This window comes from Macrobrachium nipponense, chromosome 22 (assembly GCF_015104395.2).
Source record: "Macrobrachium nipponense isolate FS-2020 chromosome 22, ASM1510439v2, whole genome shotgun sequence".
Taxonomy (NCBI): domain Eukaryota; kingdom Metazoa; phylum Arthropoda; class Malacostraca; order Decapoda; family Palaemonidae; genus Macrobrachium; species Macrobrachium nipponense.
The window spans coordinates 42,784,320-42,801,279 of record NC_087213.1 but is presented as its reverse complement, the minus strand read 5'-3'; the positions used below and the strand labels follow the sequence as shown (position 1 = coordinate 42,801,279).

Sequence of the window (16,960 nt, the reverse complement as noted above, 5' to 3'; positions counted from 1 at the left end):
AGTAGTAGGCTACACAGCCTTCAATAGGTGTCTATCTCTGATCGGGTTGGTGGCCAGGCGATCACGACCGACCACCCCACATACATACCACCCCCCACCCCCCTTCCCCCACTTCCTATCTCGGCTCTGCCTGACGCTGTCTTATAGCTCACAGTTCTAGTAGTCTTATCGATGAACGACCACTCAAGCTTTTTCACTTAAATGGGGAAGAGAGGGGTTCGAGTGGTGGGGTTACTGGTATTATATGTTATCACCTTATGTCTCCGAGTGGATAACTCCGCTGGCTTTACAGTGGTCTAGTATCGCACCAGCCAGCGGACATCGCACTGCATTGTACATTTATACTGCTCCGCCGCTCAGTGGTCTCTCCTCCCAGTTGTCCTCCCCCGGCTACGGATTCGGGCTGGGTGTTAAGCCCCGTCCACACGACGGGCAAATGCCCGGCAGGCAGACACTGTTCCCAATTCTCTGTGGTATGGGTGGCGATCACGAGTGTAGATGACGTCATAGACGTTTAAGTATTACAAGATATCAACCGAAAAAAGCTATATATTCATTCCTTATCAAAATTCTCAAGTTATTGGGCTGGTGTGGGGAGGCGGGGGACAAAGGAATATTTGCCTGGAATAACCCGCCCCGGATGCCAAATACTCTAGGAACATCTCTGGAACTTGGAGGGAGAAGGTGTGTTTTGAAAATGTTTTGAAATTCGTCAAAGCTTAATAATCAATATGTACTATTAGTGATAGTGATCAGATTAGTGATGATACTGATGATATTTAATGCAGAATAATCAACTCACTGGCGAGTTGTAGTACATGGAAAAAAAATGATAACCACATTCATGCCAATGAATAAAATTCAAAATAGTAGCTTTCGGTAGCGGTTCTGCTGCCTTCCTCAGCGGGAGAGTGTGTATGTGTGTATTTATGCAGTTAATATCAAAGAATTAAAAGAAAATTATGTAATAAATACCACCACTATGAATGATAGCCACGAGCCGCCACTGCCGTAAACGCTCTCTCTCTCTCTCTCTCTCTCTCTCTCTTCCTCATTCTCCTCTCTCTCTCTCTCTCTCGCTGTTTATGGCCCCTACTGAAACTACTTATGTTTTATTTAAAACTGCCCTCTCGTTCTCTCTCTATCTCTCTCTCTTTCGTCTCTCGTCTCTCTCTCTCTCTCTCTCTCTCTCTCTCTCTCTCTCTCTCTCTCTCTCTCTCTCTTCGTTTATTGGCCCCTGACTGAACTACTTATATATTTAAAACTGATGTGATCTTTATACATTAGGTTAAAAGATAAAGAATCTTAACTGTTATTATGATTTAACTTCTCTGCAAACGAAACTAATACACTTTATCCACGTTGTTATCTTATGTTGTTCATCATCATTCTTTTTTTTTTTTTCATCCCCATGTTCGTCAAAACAGTGTTAAAGCGGAATAATGATTCTTCTAGGCATCCAGTGAAAGTCTGTGCAACTCTCCCCCCCCCCATCCCCCCTTCCATTGCTTCTCGCCCTCCCAGTCTCTTCCTTCCCACTTACTCCAAGTTGACTGGGATCAGCCTACACATTAGTACTATCTTCTGCCTAGCTCCCCAGACGAGATGAGCTTCCTCTTACTTTCTAAAGCTGATCGACGTAAGTTGTAACAGCGTCAGGGTAATCAGTTTTTTAAGCTAAAAGAAATTATAGAAAAGATGAAAACTCTGTGAGTTTTTCTTGATGCAGGGAGAAGATGCGGGAAATAAAGATTAATGTTTACATGCGTACAGTCAAATACCCCCAAAAATATGTATGCATTAATAAAAGATAAGTCAAGATAAAATGCTGAATAACGTATAGAAAGAGCGTTGCTTATTCATCAGGTAATTTCAAAAGTTGCAAGTTTATAAAACAGGTAGAAAAAGGCAGACTATTTTGCTCTTGGGATTACCACAGAAATAAAACAAATAAAATAAAATAATAATAATAATCTTTACAATATTCCGTAATATATTTTGCAAAACGCTGTGGGGAGTAGACATAGGTAATTTTCTTTTGCAGCCAAATTTTAAAGATAATAGCATTCTTACGATGCAGAATGAAAAATTAAGAGCGGACCAATATACTGTATATTTTTATTCATAAAAGTAATCTTGATACTACATAACATTGGAGGACGTGGCAGGGTTTTCATGGATCAGTCGTCAGATTGCATTTTATGTCAGACGAATCAGGATTGCAGTTTTTGTTGATGCCATTTGTGATGGGACTTTCTACAGAAACCCAGTTGCGTTAATACAGACAAAAATAGATTTCTCTCGACACCACGAAGCATAACGTCAATGATAATAATAGTACTTTCTTTATAATCACATATGCCCGACGTTGCCTGCCACAGCTCTGACTGCCCTCTGCCCGGCGTCTGACCCAAGTCACGTTCGCCTGCCTGTGTCTACTGCCCGCCTTAATTGGGCTGTTTGATCTGGTAACACTGTTTCAAAGCGAGAGAATTCCGGGCAAATCAGAGTGCCTGCTGGGTATTTGCCCGTCGTGTGGACGGTGCTTTACGCTCCCCCCTAAATGCGTTCAGGTTCAGATAGAGGAATTACCTTCCCCTGATCCGCTCGCTTCAGCCTGTTTCCGCCGGCATTACTTATGACAATGAGAGATGAGACTTTGAGTAGGCTAAGCTTTGGGGACTACTCTGTAGATATCTCCGGACCTTTAAGGTGCCGACGGAGTGTGACTCACCCTCACACCCACCGCCGGAGTTATTGTACTAAGTTGCCGCAGCTCAGTTTATGTTCTCGTGTCGTTCTCCACTCTGGTGGGGACGATGGATGGGTCAGGTATTCGACTACGATAATTCGTAGCCTTCTGATTCAGCCGACCGTAATAGAGATTAGGTCCTTCCTCTTCTCCGGTCCGGCAGGTCTCAGATCCCACATACTGGACATACATCTACCTTCCGAGGACGGAATCAGGAGCAGGCAATACACCCAAAGATTTTCTTTTATTCATTCAGTGAGTTGAAATCATTTTAGTGAGTAAGTCTTGAACCAATATCTAGGTTAAGGTGCATGCTCTCGCCGGAGTTAACTCTGGCACCTTGTGCTATACTCAAGAGAAATTTTCAACTTACAGATGGTACGTTGCCAAACGGTAGGGTGCTCTGCTACCCTCGGCAAGCCCGGCCATGTAGTTTGCCGGTCCCACGCAAATTGAGCCGTGCAACTCAAGCACTACATGGTCTGGCACCCGGACACGTGCACCATCTGCTATGAGAGGGTGTCTATTCTCTCTGATGAGAAAGTTAAGTATCCTTACTGCGTCATTTGCGTGGAATTTCTGTTACAATAACTTAAGAAGTTTCTTATAGATACTATTCCCCGAGTGGAATGGTAATTTGATTTCTTCTCTTACAGGCTTCCTTGTCCCTCCAGCATGAGGCAAGGGTGGCGCTTAGGGGTTGGGTGTTAGGTTTTGGGAAGGTGCCGGCGGGACAGACGTACGTCCTGGCTGAAGATCTGTGTTCCCTTCTGTACCCGGGGGCCACGGCTACGACGGCTGTTCCGGCGCACATTGCCAACCCCATCATAGAGTCCATCCGACTGGCGACGCTGCCCATCCCGGAGGAACAAGATTGCGCCCTGATGACGGAAGAGGTGGCGGCCATCAGTCTTCACCGCGAACCAATGGCCACCGAGGAGGAGGTAGGTGGGGAGGTAAGTGAGGCAGGTAGTCTCTTAAGTCCTGCTCCTTCTTCTTCATCTTCTTTCCGGCGGTCATTTCCCAAGCTTACATCGGTAAGACTGAAATCCCTTCCAAAGGGATCGAAACCGACTCCGTCAGCGGCGACTAAGTCGTCGTCGGCCCAGGAGCTGTCAACTTCTGCTGCCAAGTCGCCTGCTGCCAAGGATTCTCTCCCCTCCTAAGGGGTCGAGAGCCATATCCACCATATCCATCATATCCATGGCGACGGAGTCCGGATTTGACCAGGAGGCCTTCGCTAACCTTCTAATGTCGAAGGTTAGGGAAGTGGTTGACGAGAGGCTTGAGTCGATACGACTCGCCTCGGGCTCAGATACCTCAGGCCAGGCAATAACGTCCCTGACCGAGAGGATGAGGCCCTCCAATCCGGAACCCCGGCTCTGTCCATGAAAGTGCCGGATACGTCAAAGCTGCCGGCCTTCAAGAATAAAACCTGTGGCGGTTGGCTTTACATGCCCCATTCTCAGATGGGAAGTTGACAATCGAAAGGTGCGGAACCTGTCTGGTGGAGGACTTTGAGTTCTTCCCGCCGGGTCTCCAATTCCCATTCCCGGGATTTGTCAGACTAGCAGAACATGCGCTAGTCAGAGTAGACAAGGTCCCGAAGGAGACAGTGATCTTCCCTAGGAATCAAGCTCAAGCTGTTTGGGTTTGCACCCTCTCCGACTGGGGTTGCGTTAACACCAAACTAATGCCCCATAAAGGTAGCTTTACAATGTTTGTGACCCCAAACAGAGTTCCGTCTCCCTGTACATCCAAGGTGGCGGAACTAACTATGCTAGCGGCGGCGGAGGATAAGCCCTTACCAGCGCTAAAAGAGACAGAGGCTACCTCTCTACTCTTCCCCGCAGATGTGGAGTTTTGGAATGACGCTCCGGCTACATTTACGGCAGGTAAACTTGATCTGGATTGCGCTTCCACCCTATTCACCGAGAAGCTACCTAGGATTCCGGACCACTTGGTCAAAGCAGAATTCGAGGCAAGGACCAGATTAGGAAGGTCTATCAACTCCGTCACTGCAGCGGAGTTGGTAGCATCAACCTGCACTGAAGAACAGTTGTTCCGGGTCCTTACAAAAGCTCTGCTAAAGACTTTCCAAACGGACCTGTACGATTTCATTATGGCGAGACGAGCTTTCAGGAAGTACGTCCTGGCGAGTGCCTCTATAAGGCACGAGCCTAATAGACTCATAAAGTCCTCAATATGGGGCGAAAATTTGTTCCCGAAAGACGAGGTCAACAACGTCTTTCATGAGGCAGCCAGAGCCAACCAGAGTCTTCGGGTCTGTTGGGGACTTCCTTCCAAAAGGAAGTTTGATGGCCCCGGACACCAATCCAGACCCAAGAAGAGGCCAAGGAGATTTCATCCTTACCAGGCCTCCCGTTCTCAGGCGGTCGTGCAAGCGGTTCCGGTTTCTCAGGTCGGTAAGCCTTCTACATCTAAGGCTCAACCGCAGCAACAGTTTGTCCTAGTACAAACTCCGCCGGCTCAGCAGCCTTCGACCTCGACAGCCATAGTGACCTCCCCAGCCTTCAACCCCTCCTACGAGTTGCGAGACACATTTCGCGGCTACAATAGGCATGCCGGAAGTAGCAGGGCCAGAGGTGGTGCCCGGCTACGAGGCGGAGCAAGAGGTAGAGGCTTCCGTGGAGGCAGAGGTAGCAGACCTGCAGCCAGCCAGTGAGAACCTGCAGGTGGGAGGGAGATTATATCTCTTCCGGGACCATTGGACCTTCAGTCCATGGGCCCACAGTATAGTCTCAAAAGGTCTGGGGTGGAAATGGGAGAAAGGGCCGCCTCCGCCAATCAGTTTTTACCAGATTCCAACGGCGGACCTTATAGACTATACCAAAGATCTCCTGCAGAAGAAGGCTATAAAGAAAGTAAAACGCCTAAAGTTTCAAGGACGTCTGTTCAGTGTCCCAAAGAAGGTCTCGGACAAAAGAAGAGTGATTCTGGACTTGTCCCGTCTCAACTCATACATTCAATGCAACAGATTTCGCATGCTGACCGTCTCGCAGTTGCGGACCTTACTTACCCGTGGGGCCGTCACTACCTCTATAGATCTTACAGACGCATACTATCATGTTCCGATAGCAAGGAACTTCTCTCTGTACCTAGGCTTCAAGCTAGGAAAGCAGGCTTACTCATTCAGAGTCATGCCGTTCAGGCTCAACATTGCGCCCAGGGTATTCACCAAATTAGGAGAGTCGATAGTTCAAGAACTAAGAACTCAAGGGGTAATGTTAGTAGCCTATCTAGACGACTGGCTCATTTGGGCAGCCAGCGTCGACGAGTGCCGCAAAGCAACAGCCAAGGTGATAAAATTCTTGGAATTTCTGGGTTTCCAGATAAACAAGGAAAAATCTCTGCTCGTTCCGGCTTCCCGCTTCCAAAGGCTAGGAATCCAATGGGACCTAAACAAGCACAAACTATCTCTCCCACCCAAGAAGGTCAAGGAGATAGTGACGGCTACAAAACAGTTCCTCAAGAACAAAAAGGCTTCTTGGCGTACCCAAGAGAGAACCTAGGTTTGCTACAGTTTGCATCGGTGACGGATGTCCTATTGAAAGCCAGATTGAAGGATATCTATCGAGTCTGGAGGAAGAGAGCCAACATCAATCTCAGGGACAAGATCTCTGTAATTCCACCCATTTTGACGGAACACCAGAACCTGGCCAAGTCAGTACCACTGCAATTCCCTCCGCCGTCTCTAACACAAGAAAGTCCAGGGAACGTGGTCGGATATGTTCCGCCAGTTCCACATCAATATTCTAGAAGCGATGGTAGTTTTCCTGACCCTAAAGCGACTAACTCCAGCCAGAAACAGTCATATAAGGTTAGTCTCGGACAGTTTAGCAGTAGTCCACTGCATAAACAGAGGAGGCTCCAGGTCAAGCAAACTAAATCACGTAATGATTGCGATATTTTTGTTGGCGGCGAAAAATCATTGGCACCTGTTAGCAACTCCCCTGGCAGGAGTAAAGAATGTTATCGCAGATGCACTTTCCAGGACAACTCCGCTGGAATCGGAGTGGTCCCTGGACAGGAAGTCGTTCCGTTGGATTTGCAATCAAATCCCGGACCTTCAAGTAGACCTATTCGCCACGGAATCCAATCACAAACTACCATGTTACGTGGTACCCAACCTGGACCCTCTAGCTTACACCACAGATGCGATGTCCATAGATTGGAACAATTGGCAGAAGATTTACCTATTTCCACCGGTGAATATTCTGATGAAGGTCCTGCTCAAGCTAAGATCTTTCACAGGACAGGTAGCATTAGTGGCACCCAACTGGCCAAAGAGCAACTGGTTTCCGCTTCTTCTAGAACTGAATCTCCGGCCCAAATGGATCCCCTGTCCAGAACTGACACAGGTATTAAAAACTCAGACTGTGTCAGCTTCCTCAAGAATTCTGAGTGCCCTAACTTTATTGACTTCATGAAGTTTGCGGCCCAATGGGACGCTAGTTTTGATCCACTAAACATCTTATTCATAGAATCAGATAAAAGAGAATCAACGCTCAGGCAGTATGATTCAGCAGTGAAGAAATTGGCCATTTTTCTAAAAAAATTCAGCTGCTCATGAAACGACTACGAATCTGGCAATTTTGTTCTTTAGAACTCTATTTGAGAAAGGCCTAGCCGCTAGTACCATTACTACGATCAAATTGGCCTTAAGGAATATTTTTCAGCTTGGCTTTAATATTAACTTGTTAGATTCATACTTCTCTTCGATTCCAAGAGCATGTGCCAGTCTGAGAGCACCCTCATACGGTGTCTTGGTTTTTGAATGACGTACTTAAATTAGTCTCAGACACTGATAATGAGTCATGCTCATAAATAACCCTTCTCAGAAAGACCTTATTCTTAATGGCCCTGGCTTCAGGTGCCAGAATATCTGAACTCTCGGCTCTCTCTAGAAATCCAAATCATGTTGAATTCCTCCCGTCCGGTGAAGTATTACTATCCCCAGATTGGAAGTTCTTGGCTAAGAATGAGGACCCACAAAACAGATGGGCTCCATGGAAAATTATTTCACTGACACAGGACGCATCAGTGTGTCCTGTCGTTACCCTTAAATCCTTTTTGGCCAGGACTTCCGAAAAATCTTCAGGCCCCCTTTTCATTAGAGAGAAAGGTGGTACGATTTCTCTTAAAAGGTATTAGACAACAAATACTCTACTTTATTAAACAGGCCAACCCGGATTCAATCCCACATGTCCATGACATCCGAGCAGTGGCTACCTCCATTAACTATTTTCACATTATGAATTTCGAAGACCTGAAGAAATATACGGGTTGGAAATTTCCAGCAGTATTTAAACGCCACTATCTCAAGAACTTAGAGGCCCTTAAATTCTCAACAGTGGCTGCAGGGAGCATAGTCTCCCCTGAATAACCGAGTCTTATCAACTCCTTCCCTTAGCCCCCTTTTTGTCAGTCCTTTTTCCCTTTAATACTCTCTCCTTCCTACCTGCCTCGCTCGTATTCCCTGCCAACCCTCTTTCTTCCGGGCTGGGCTGGTTGGTTTGCCATCCCGTCACTGGAACATGTACATAGTGTTGAGACCATATTGGTATCACTGACCTGTCTGTACATACCTTTTGTATATTGCTTCAGATACCATTCTATTATATTGTCTTATTATATTATCATATTATTACTAGTTTTAAGCCATAGTTTAAGTTCTAGTGTAATTAGTAAGTAAATTTTCCGCCTTTTTACAGCGCATTAAATTTATTCTTTAAGTGAACCTTAGGTTTCATTATCCCTTTTACATACTTGTTTGGTATCTTAAGCTTAGATGGAGATTCTTTGATACTTTTTCACCGGCAGACACAGGTCAAACCAAGAAAAGGGATTTTGACAAAGGAAAAATCTATTTCATGGGGAAGACCTGTGTTGCCCAGTGAACCCATCCCTTCTTTCTCCATCCTTAACCAGTCCAAGCTTAGGTGTCTATTCCAGGAATGAAGATGGCGGGCGGGTAGTAGTATAGTAGTAGTAGCGAGAGTGAGCGGAAGATAAGGGGAGTAGCCTTTGTAACGGCTCTTGCCGTGGGAGGGACTTTGAAGAGGAATCCTCTAATTGGCAGAAGACCTGTGAGTAGTGGCTTTCACTCGCCCTTATGCTTGTACCGACGCCCTTGGGGTGTTCGAGCTGAGGGTAGTAACTTCAGCATACCATGCTAGCTTTTTCTCTGGTATATTTAGGATCTATTTATACCTAGAAAAGGCAGCTACAGGAACTTTTCACCGGGCGACACAGGTCTTCCCCCAGAAATAGATTTTTCCTTTGTCAAAATCCCTTTTTGCTGCCCCTGGCATCGACAGGGATCTGATGCTCAAGACCATCTTCTTGCTGGCCCTGGCATTGGTGAAGAGAGTAGGTGAGCTTCATGGTCTCTCTTATGATGTTAATGAGTGTGACCGGCTTCTCTTCCTCCTTTCATTCATCTCTTTTCCCATGGGCAGAGCGTCGTGGTTGTCACATGGTGGAATTGGGGGTCAATGCTGGTAAGCTATATTACTGAGCTCCATTCTATCCCCTTATATTAGGGTATAGAAGCATGTATCTGTCCCTTCCCTAACAAGGGGGAAGAAGGCATTAGCATGAGATAAACCCAATACTTGTTTATTTGTCTTTTTGCTACCGATTATAAAGTTCTTGTTTGCTATTCATAAGAGGCTACGCTTGCCTCCCTCTTATGAATTGTCCAGAGGTCTGGCCATTGGTCATGCAGTTCCCATACTCTAACCAATTGGACAGAGGCCAGTTTCCCCTCCGCGCTCTTATGACCAGGATGAGAATCTTGGTTGGGCGAACACCAGTCTGTTCACATGTCAGATTCTTCCCTCTGATCAGTAAGTCTTCCTTATGTAAAGAACCAAGGGTTTGTATAACGTGTAGGAACAAATCACAGTTTTTTCAAAGTAAATTGCATTTTTCCTAACTATACAATCCTAAGGTCCTTTACATTTTATGCCCACCTCATGCTACCCCTCAGTCTGTTCCTGGGCCTAAAGCAAAGTGGAATGTTTATGTCCAGTCAGGCGGGTCTCCCGACTATCAGACAAGCAGTTACTGCCTAACTATCTTGTTATTCTTCTACTACCAATTTCTAACCTATGCTGAAAGTAATTCCTAATGTAAAGGACCTAAGGTTTGTATAGTTAGGAAAAATACAGTTTAATTTTAAAATTTGTGATTTTGTAGTTTGACTTGTAGTCTGATTGAATATTTCTACTGTAGAGTTATGATGACCTCGTTATTACCAGTGAATCTACTTGTGACAGGATGTGCGTCATACTGTGGATAATTTAGTTAAAGGATCTGGGTCATGGCTCAGCAGTGCTAGTGACAGATCAGGAAGACTTCAGGCAGACCTGCAGCTGGAAAAAGCCATCAAAATCAGTTTTCTTGATTTAGGTATAGTTACTATTTTTTTAAGTAATAGTCTTAGATTTGTGGTGGGGATTTGTTCCAATGCTGCCATAAGTCAGTGTTTTGCCTGAACTCTGCTAGCAGAAATGGAATATTTGATTGGAAAATTTTTGAGAACACAAGAGATGCAGTAGTTTTTTTTGAAAACATAGAAAAAATATTGGATCACTATTGCAATGAAGGGCAAGGAAAGTAAACTTAAAAAACAAAAATTAAACCATTTGATTTTCAGAGTAAAATGTTCATAATGATAACCAAAACCTTGAGAAATGGTTTGAGATAAAGTGCCGTACTTTTTGGGGGGGAGAGGGAATTATGCCAGAAGTTAGTGTGTTACTGTACATGGAACATAGTCTTACTTTTGTTTTTATGACGGTACAAACTAGAACCTTTTATGTAGGAGTATTCCTGAGCATGATGTCTTTTTGCAGTCCTTCTGATCACTAAGTCAGAATCTGTTTTTGAATATCATTTTTCATGGAGAAATAGTGTGTACAGAAGGGGTGTGAGAATGTATGTGGCTCTTCTTGGCCTCTTTTTAAGCTGGTCCTCACTATTAATGCTGTTTCATAGCACAATTAATTGCAGTTGTCAGGAAGGCTTTGGTAGAAGAGAAAGGCAAGGAGCATTAGCCTACCACACCATCCACATGTAGTGGATTTTGGACTACAAGTAGCAGGGCCTTCTTAAAGGGCAGATTACTGCCATTAAGGCTATAGTAAATTAAAGATTTGATTTTGTTTTCATTTTGAAGATGGGATATAGAAGGATGACAAATACTAACCATTTATCTACTTTATTTAGTCGTGTATGTTAGTCGCTTCTGTTTTGTGACAGCACAATCCTACTTAATGTATCAACTAACTTCCTGTAGAAAATATGCATAAAAGGGATTTTGACAGAGGAAAAATCTATTTCTAGGAGAGAGACCTGTGCCGCTCAGTGAAATGCTCCTTATAGCATCATTTCTAAGGTATAAAACTGCTATATATACCAGAGAAAAAAGTTTCATGGAATGCTGGGCATATGCCTAGCTCGCTCACCCATATAGGGTGTCGGTATAGTAACTGGGGCGTGAAAAACCACTCTCAGAGGTCTCTTACCAATTAGTTATCTCCTCTCCCAACATCCCCCGTTACTACGAGGTGCCGTTCTACATCCCACTACTGCCCGCCACCCTCTACCACCCATGCGTACCTAAAACATTCCTCACAGCATCCCAAGCTTTGGACAGTCTAGGGTGAGGAAAAACAAGGGTGGGTTCACTGGGCGGCACAGGTCTCTTGCCCAGAAATAGATTTTTCCTCTGTCAAAATCCCTTTTCTGGGCTCAACCTGTGCCGCTCCGTGAAATAGTAACAGAGAATTGGTCCAATAGCTTGTAATTAGTTACCTGAAAAGGAATAGAATAAAAACTAGGATATATAAAGAAGGAACTTTAATACCATATCAAAATATATAATCTAATACAAACTGACATAAAAGTAATCGGTTATCAAAAACTTATTCAGGAAAAACATTTCCAAAAGAAAATAAAGGTGTCTACTAGTAACCTTTATACAAGACAAATATACATACTATACTGGTACTCAAAAGGAGGGGTCCAAGAATTTCTTGGAAACCATCAAAAGATATCACAATATATCTTAATTTACTATACAATTTACATCCAATAAAACTAAATGTTGAGGTACCGGTAACAGGTTAATTACAATACAGGTGAGCACCAATCTAATTTAATTACAGGTGAGTAACAAGGCTAAGGCAGGGACAATAAATGAGGCAGGGAGGGGAGAAAGAAAGGTAAGGAATACTAATGAATTAACTTCTTAACATGGTTCTGATATATCAGGAGGAACTACATTTCCTGCTGCCACTGTTGCAAATTTTAGGGCTTCCAAGGATTTTAAGTAATGGCGTTTAAATACTAATTGTGATTTCCAGCCTGTATACTTTTTTAAATCTTCAAAATTCATATGGTGAAAATAATTAACTGACGTGGCTACTGCTCGAATATCATGAGCATGTGGAATTGATTCCGGATTAGCTTGTTTGATAAAATAAAGAATCTGCTGTCTAATTCCTTTTAAGGAAATGTTTCCTCCATTTTCTCTAATAAATAAAGGGCCTGAAGACTTATTAGAAGTTCTGTTCAGATAAGCTTTCAAAGTGTTAACTGGACATAAGGATGGATCCTGTGGAAGTGGGACAATCCTCCACGGTGACCATCGATTCTGTGGATCCTCATTCTTTGCTAAAAATCTCTTGTCTGGAAAGATTTGTACTTCCCCAGATGCGAGAAAAACAATATGATTCGGTTCTCTAGGATAATGCTTGAAAAGCTAGATATTCCTGGTAAATCTTTCCCTCCAGATTGCTAAACTTACCAAAAATAAAGTTTTTTTTAAACAGTGTTATGTATGAACATGAATCATTATTGGTTTCAGAGGCCAGTTTAAGAACATCATTTAAAAACCAGGAAACTGTGTGGAAGTGGGTTACTGGTTTTAGTCTGGCGCAAGCTTTTGGAATTGATGAAAAATATGAATCTGTAAGATTAATATTAAACCCAATCTGAAATATCTTCTTCAAGGCAGATTTAATTGTTGTAATTGTATTAGCTGCTAATCCCGTTTCAAACAGGGTCCTAAAAAAGGTAACTGCTAGGTTCCGAGTCATTGCTCTAACCTTAGAATCTCTTAAGAACTTTGCCAGTTTTCTTACAGCTGAATCATATTGACGAAGGGTTGAGTCTCTTTTATCTGACTCTAGAAACAAGGTATTTAGAGGATCAATGTTAGCATTTCTTTGTGCTGCAAATTTCATAAAGTCCATAAAGTTAGGGCACTCCGAATTCTTGAGGAAGCTAACACACTGCGAGTTTGTACTACCTGTGTCAACTTGGGATCTGGGATCCGCCCGCGGGAGGAGTCCTAGTTCACCATCAGAGGAAACCAATTGCTCTTGGGGCCAATTGTGGGCTACCAGAGCTATCTGACCTTTGAAAGTCCTGAGTTTGTCATAGTACTTTCATTAACATGTTTATCGGAGGGGGAACAGATAAATTCTTTGCAGGGGTTCCAATCTATGGACATGGCGTCCGTGGCATAGGCCAGAGGGTCCAGGTTGGGAGCAACATAAACATTTTAGTTTGTTGTGGATTCCGTGGCGAATAGGTCCACCTGAAGGTTCGGAATCTGTTGACAAATCCAATTGAATGAATCTTTGTCCAATGACCATTCCGACTCCAGCGGAGTTGTCCTTGAAAGTGCGTCTGCTACCACATTTCTCACTCCTGCCAGGTGTACAGCTGACAGGTGCCATTGGTTTCTTGTTGCAATCGTAAAGATTGTTATCATCACATGATTTATGTGACTTGATTTGGATCCCCCTCTGTTAAGCAATGGACTATTACTTCGTTGTCCAGAATTAATCTGATGTGTTGCTTCTTTGCCGGGGCTAGTTTCTTCAGAGTTAAGAATACTGCCATGGCTTCCAATATGTTGATGTGAGGTTGACGCAACGTTACTGACCACAAAACCTTGGCCTTTTTCGTATTGGGAGTAACCTCCCCAACCGCTTAGAGAGGCGTCTGTGTGTATTACCAATGCTGGTGGTGGAAATCGTAGGGGAATCGATTTTGCCAGATTCTTGGCCTTGGTCCAAGGTAGCAATCTTTTCTTTAGTATTTGTGGGATTAGAGATATTTTGTCTCGTTTCCTCTTGTTCGCCTTGGATCGCCATACCCGATTTATATCTTTCAGTTTTGCCTTCAGTAATGTTTCTGTTACTGATGCAAACTGAAGTGAGCCTAGAATTCTTTCTTGTCTTCTCCTGGACGTTAATTTGTCCTTGAGAAAACTTTTTGTTTTCTTTGTTATTTCTTTCCTTTTTGTTGAGGGAAGAGATAGTCTGTGTGTGATTAGGTTCCATTGCAGTCCTAACCATTGGAAACGTGCTGCTGAGGTTTATTTTGAATTTTATGACTTTGTCACCTTTACGCAATCCTCTACATTGCTGGCCCATATAAGCCAATCATCTAGATAGGCCACTAACTGTATTCCTTGAGTTCTCAGCTCTTGGACTACTGTCTCTGCCAGCTTCGTAAATATCCTGGGCGCTATACTGAGTCCGAATGGCATCACTTTGAATGAGTATGCCCTTCTGCCTAGTTTGAATCCTAGAAAGGGACGAAAATGCCTTGCTATCGGAACATGATAGTAAGCGTCTGTAAGATCTATAGAGGTGGTGACGGCCCCACGGGGAAGTAAGGTCCGCACCTGCGAGATAGTCAACATATGGAACTTGTCGCATTGAATGTAAGTATTCAGATGTGACAAATCTAGAATCACCCTTCTTTGTTCTGAGTCTTTCTTTGGCACGCTGAACAAGCGTCCTTGAAATTTCAAAGATCTTACTTCTTTTATTGCATTCTTTTGCAAAAGATCTTTGGTGTATAGTAGGTCTAGTTCTGCCGATGGAGCTTGATGAAAACTGGTTAGTGGAGGGGGCCCTTTTATCCAACTCCACCCCAGACCCTTGGATACTATGCTGGAAGCCCACTTGCTGAACCTCCACCTGCTCCAAAATTTGTATAGTCTTCCCCCTACCTGAGATGTCTCAATGGTTTGAAGAGGGTCTGTTTCCTCGTCTGCCCCTGTATCCTCTGCCTCTTGTTGAAGTCCTTCCACCTCTATTATGAAAGTTACCTCTGGCTCTACTACCTCTGGCGTACCTATTGTACCCATGGAACACTCCTTGTGTCTCAAAGGTGGGGTTAAAAGCCGGAGAAGGAGCTTGATGTTGAGGAGGCTGAGTCATCCAAACATATTGTTGTTGTTGGGGTTGAGATTTAGACGTAGACGGCTGAGTCCCTTGAGGTACAGGAATCGTCATCTGAACGACAGCTTGGGGTTGTGGAGTCTGGTATGATTGGAAGTTCCTAAACCTCTTCCTGCCTCTTGTCTGATTTCCTGATTGTTCATATTTCCGTTTTGGCATCAGGCCCCAACGAACTTTGAGACTTTGATTGACCCTAGCAGCCTCACCTAAGACACTGTTAACAATGTCTTCCGGGAATAAGTCTGGGCCCCAAATTGAGGCTTTAATCAGTTTATTTGGCTCATGCCTTATTGTAGCTTCTGAAAGCACATGCTTTCTGCAATTACGGCGTGCTACAGCGAAGTCATAGGCATCACTTTGAAGTGTGAGGAGGAGAGACTTGGTAAGGATCTTGAACAATGACTCGTCTTGGTATACCAGTGAAGCCCTTTCTGCCATTGTAGCGGAGTTGATCGATCTACTTAACCGAGTATGTGCCTCATACTCGATTCTGACCAAGGATTCTGGGAGTCTCGGAAGTTTGTCACTGAACTGTGTAGAGGCACAGTCAATGTTCAGTTTCCCTGTGGTGAAAGTTGCTGGGGCGTCAACCCAGCATTCATGATCTGGAAAAAGTAGAGAAGTCAACTCCATCTCTCTTAGTTGTGGCATGGGCTTGTCCTCCATAGCCGCCTGAAGAGCCAGATCAACCACTTTTGTAGTACAAGGTGTCGGTGTTTGACCTTCTACTACAAACATTGTGTAAGAACTCTTATGGGGGGACAACATTGTGTTCACACACTCCCATTCGTTCAATGTCCGGACTCATGCGGACTGAGCATATTCCTTAGGATAGATCATCGTCTCCTTAGGAATCTTATCTATTCTTACTAGCGCTTCCTCTGTCAGTCGAGCATATCCTGGGAAGGGAAACTGCAATCCCGGCGGGTAGAATTCAAAGTCCTCTACCGGCCGAGTTCCACATCCTTCTATGGTTAACATGCCATCCACGAATGGTGCATGTAAAGCCAATCGCCATGGATTGCTCTTTACGAAAGCCGGAAGTTTGGAAGCGTCTGGCATCACAAACTGTTGTTGTTGTGGCAGTCTGGTTCTCAGGAGATTTTCTATCATGTTCTCCTGGTTTTGCAGTCTCTGAGCAAAAGTGTCCATAGACTGCAACCGATCCGAGATGGTTCCAATCTGAGATTGGACCATACTTCCCATCTTCTCCATTAAAAGATTAGAGAAGGCAACCAGATCAAAGGAAGGTTCTGAAGCCTTAGATTTGGAGCTCCTTGATCTCGACCCGTGATGTAGGGGAGTAGCTGCTACCGGAATCTCCGAAGACTTAGATGCATTTAATGACTTGGTAAGTCTCGGTAACCTAGATGGTTTACTTGGCTTAGATAAGGCCTTCCTCAAGTGTTTGACTTTTGGTATTACTGAGCCTGGTTTGTCCCCAACCAGGGTCTTTGCAGTATACCCTTGAAAAGAAGCATGTGAAGATGTTAAAGATGGTGCAGGGCTAAGAACAGGAATCTTAGACCGCACACTACTTGCCCCACTTACCTCCCTACCTTGATCGCTGGCATCCAGAACCATTGGTTCTATGTCAAGGCTGATGGCCGCCACGTCTTCCAACACTTCTTCCCCCAGTCCCTCAAGATCTTCAGGCAAGGACTGCGTGTCTTCCCTTATCTTGATGATAATGGGTGCAGCCACTTCCTTGGGAACTGCCGCTGACATCTTGGCATTTGGGTAGAGGAGGGTGCATAACTCCTCTGATAGAATATAAGGTTTCTTAGCCTTGACGTTACGGCCGAATCCGCCAACCCAGATCTTGAGGGTTGAAAGAGATGTGTTCTTGACAGCCTGTGGGGTCTGAAAAAGAAGTACTAATTAGGATTATCACTTTCTTAAAACTAAAGAGAAT

The 16,960-nt window shown here is 44.2% G+C and overlaps 1 protein-coding gene across 1 annotated transcript in view; it reads left to right on the top strand.

Moving 5' to 3' along the window:
• The first annotated feature begins 9,270 nt into the window (after positions 1 to 9,270).
• The window catches only part of LOC135198254 (uncharacterized), a 476,435-nt gene continuing 468,745 nt past the window's right edge, over positions 9,271 to 16,960 (top strand). The window contains exons 1-2 of the mRNA XM_064225823.1: positions 9,271 to 9,276; positions 10,057 to 10,189. Coding sequence (XP_064081893.1) covers positions 9,271 to 9,276; positions 10,057 to 10,189 — 139 coding nt within the window. The remainder of the gene's footprint in view (positions 9,277 to 10,056; positions 10,190 to 16,960) is intronic.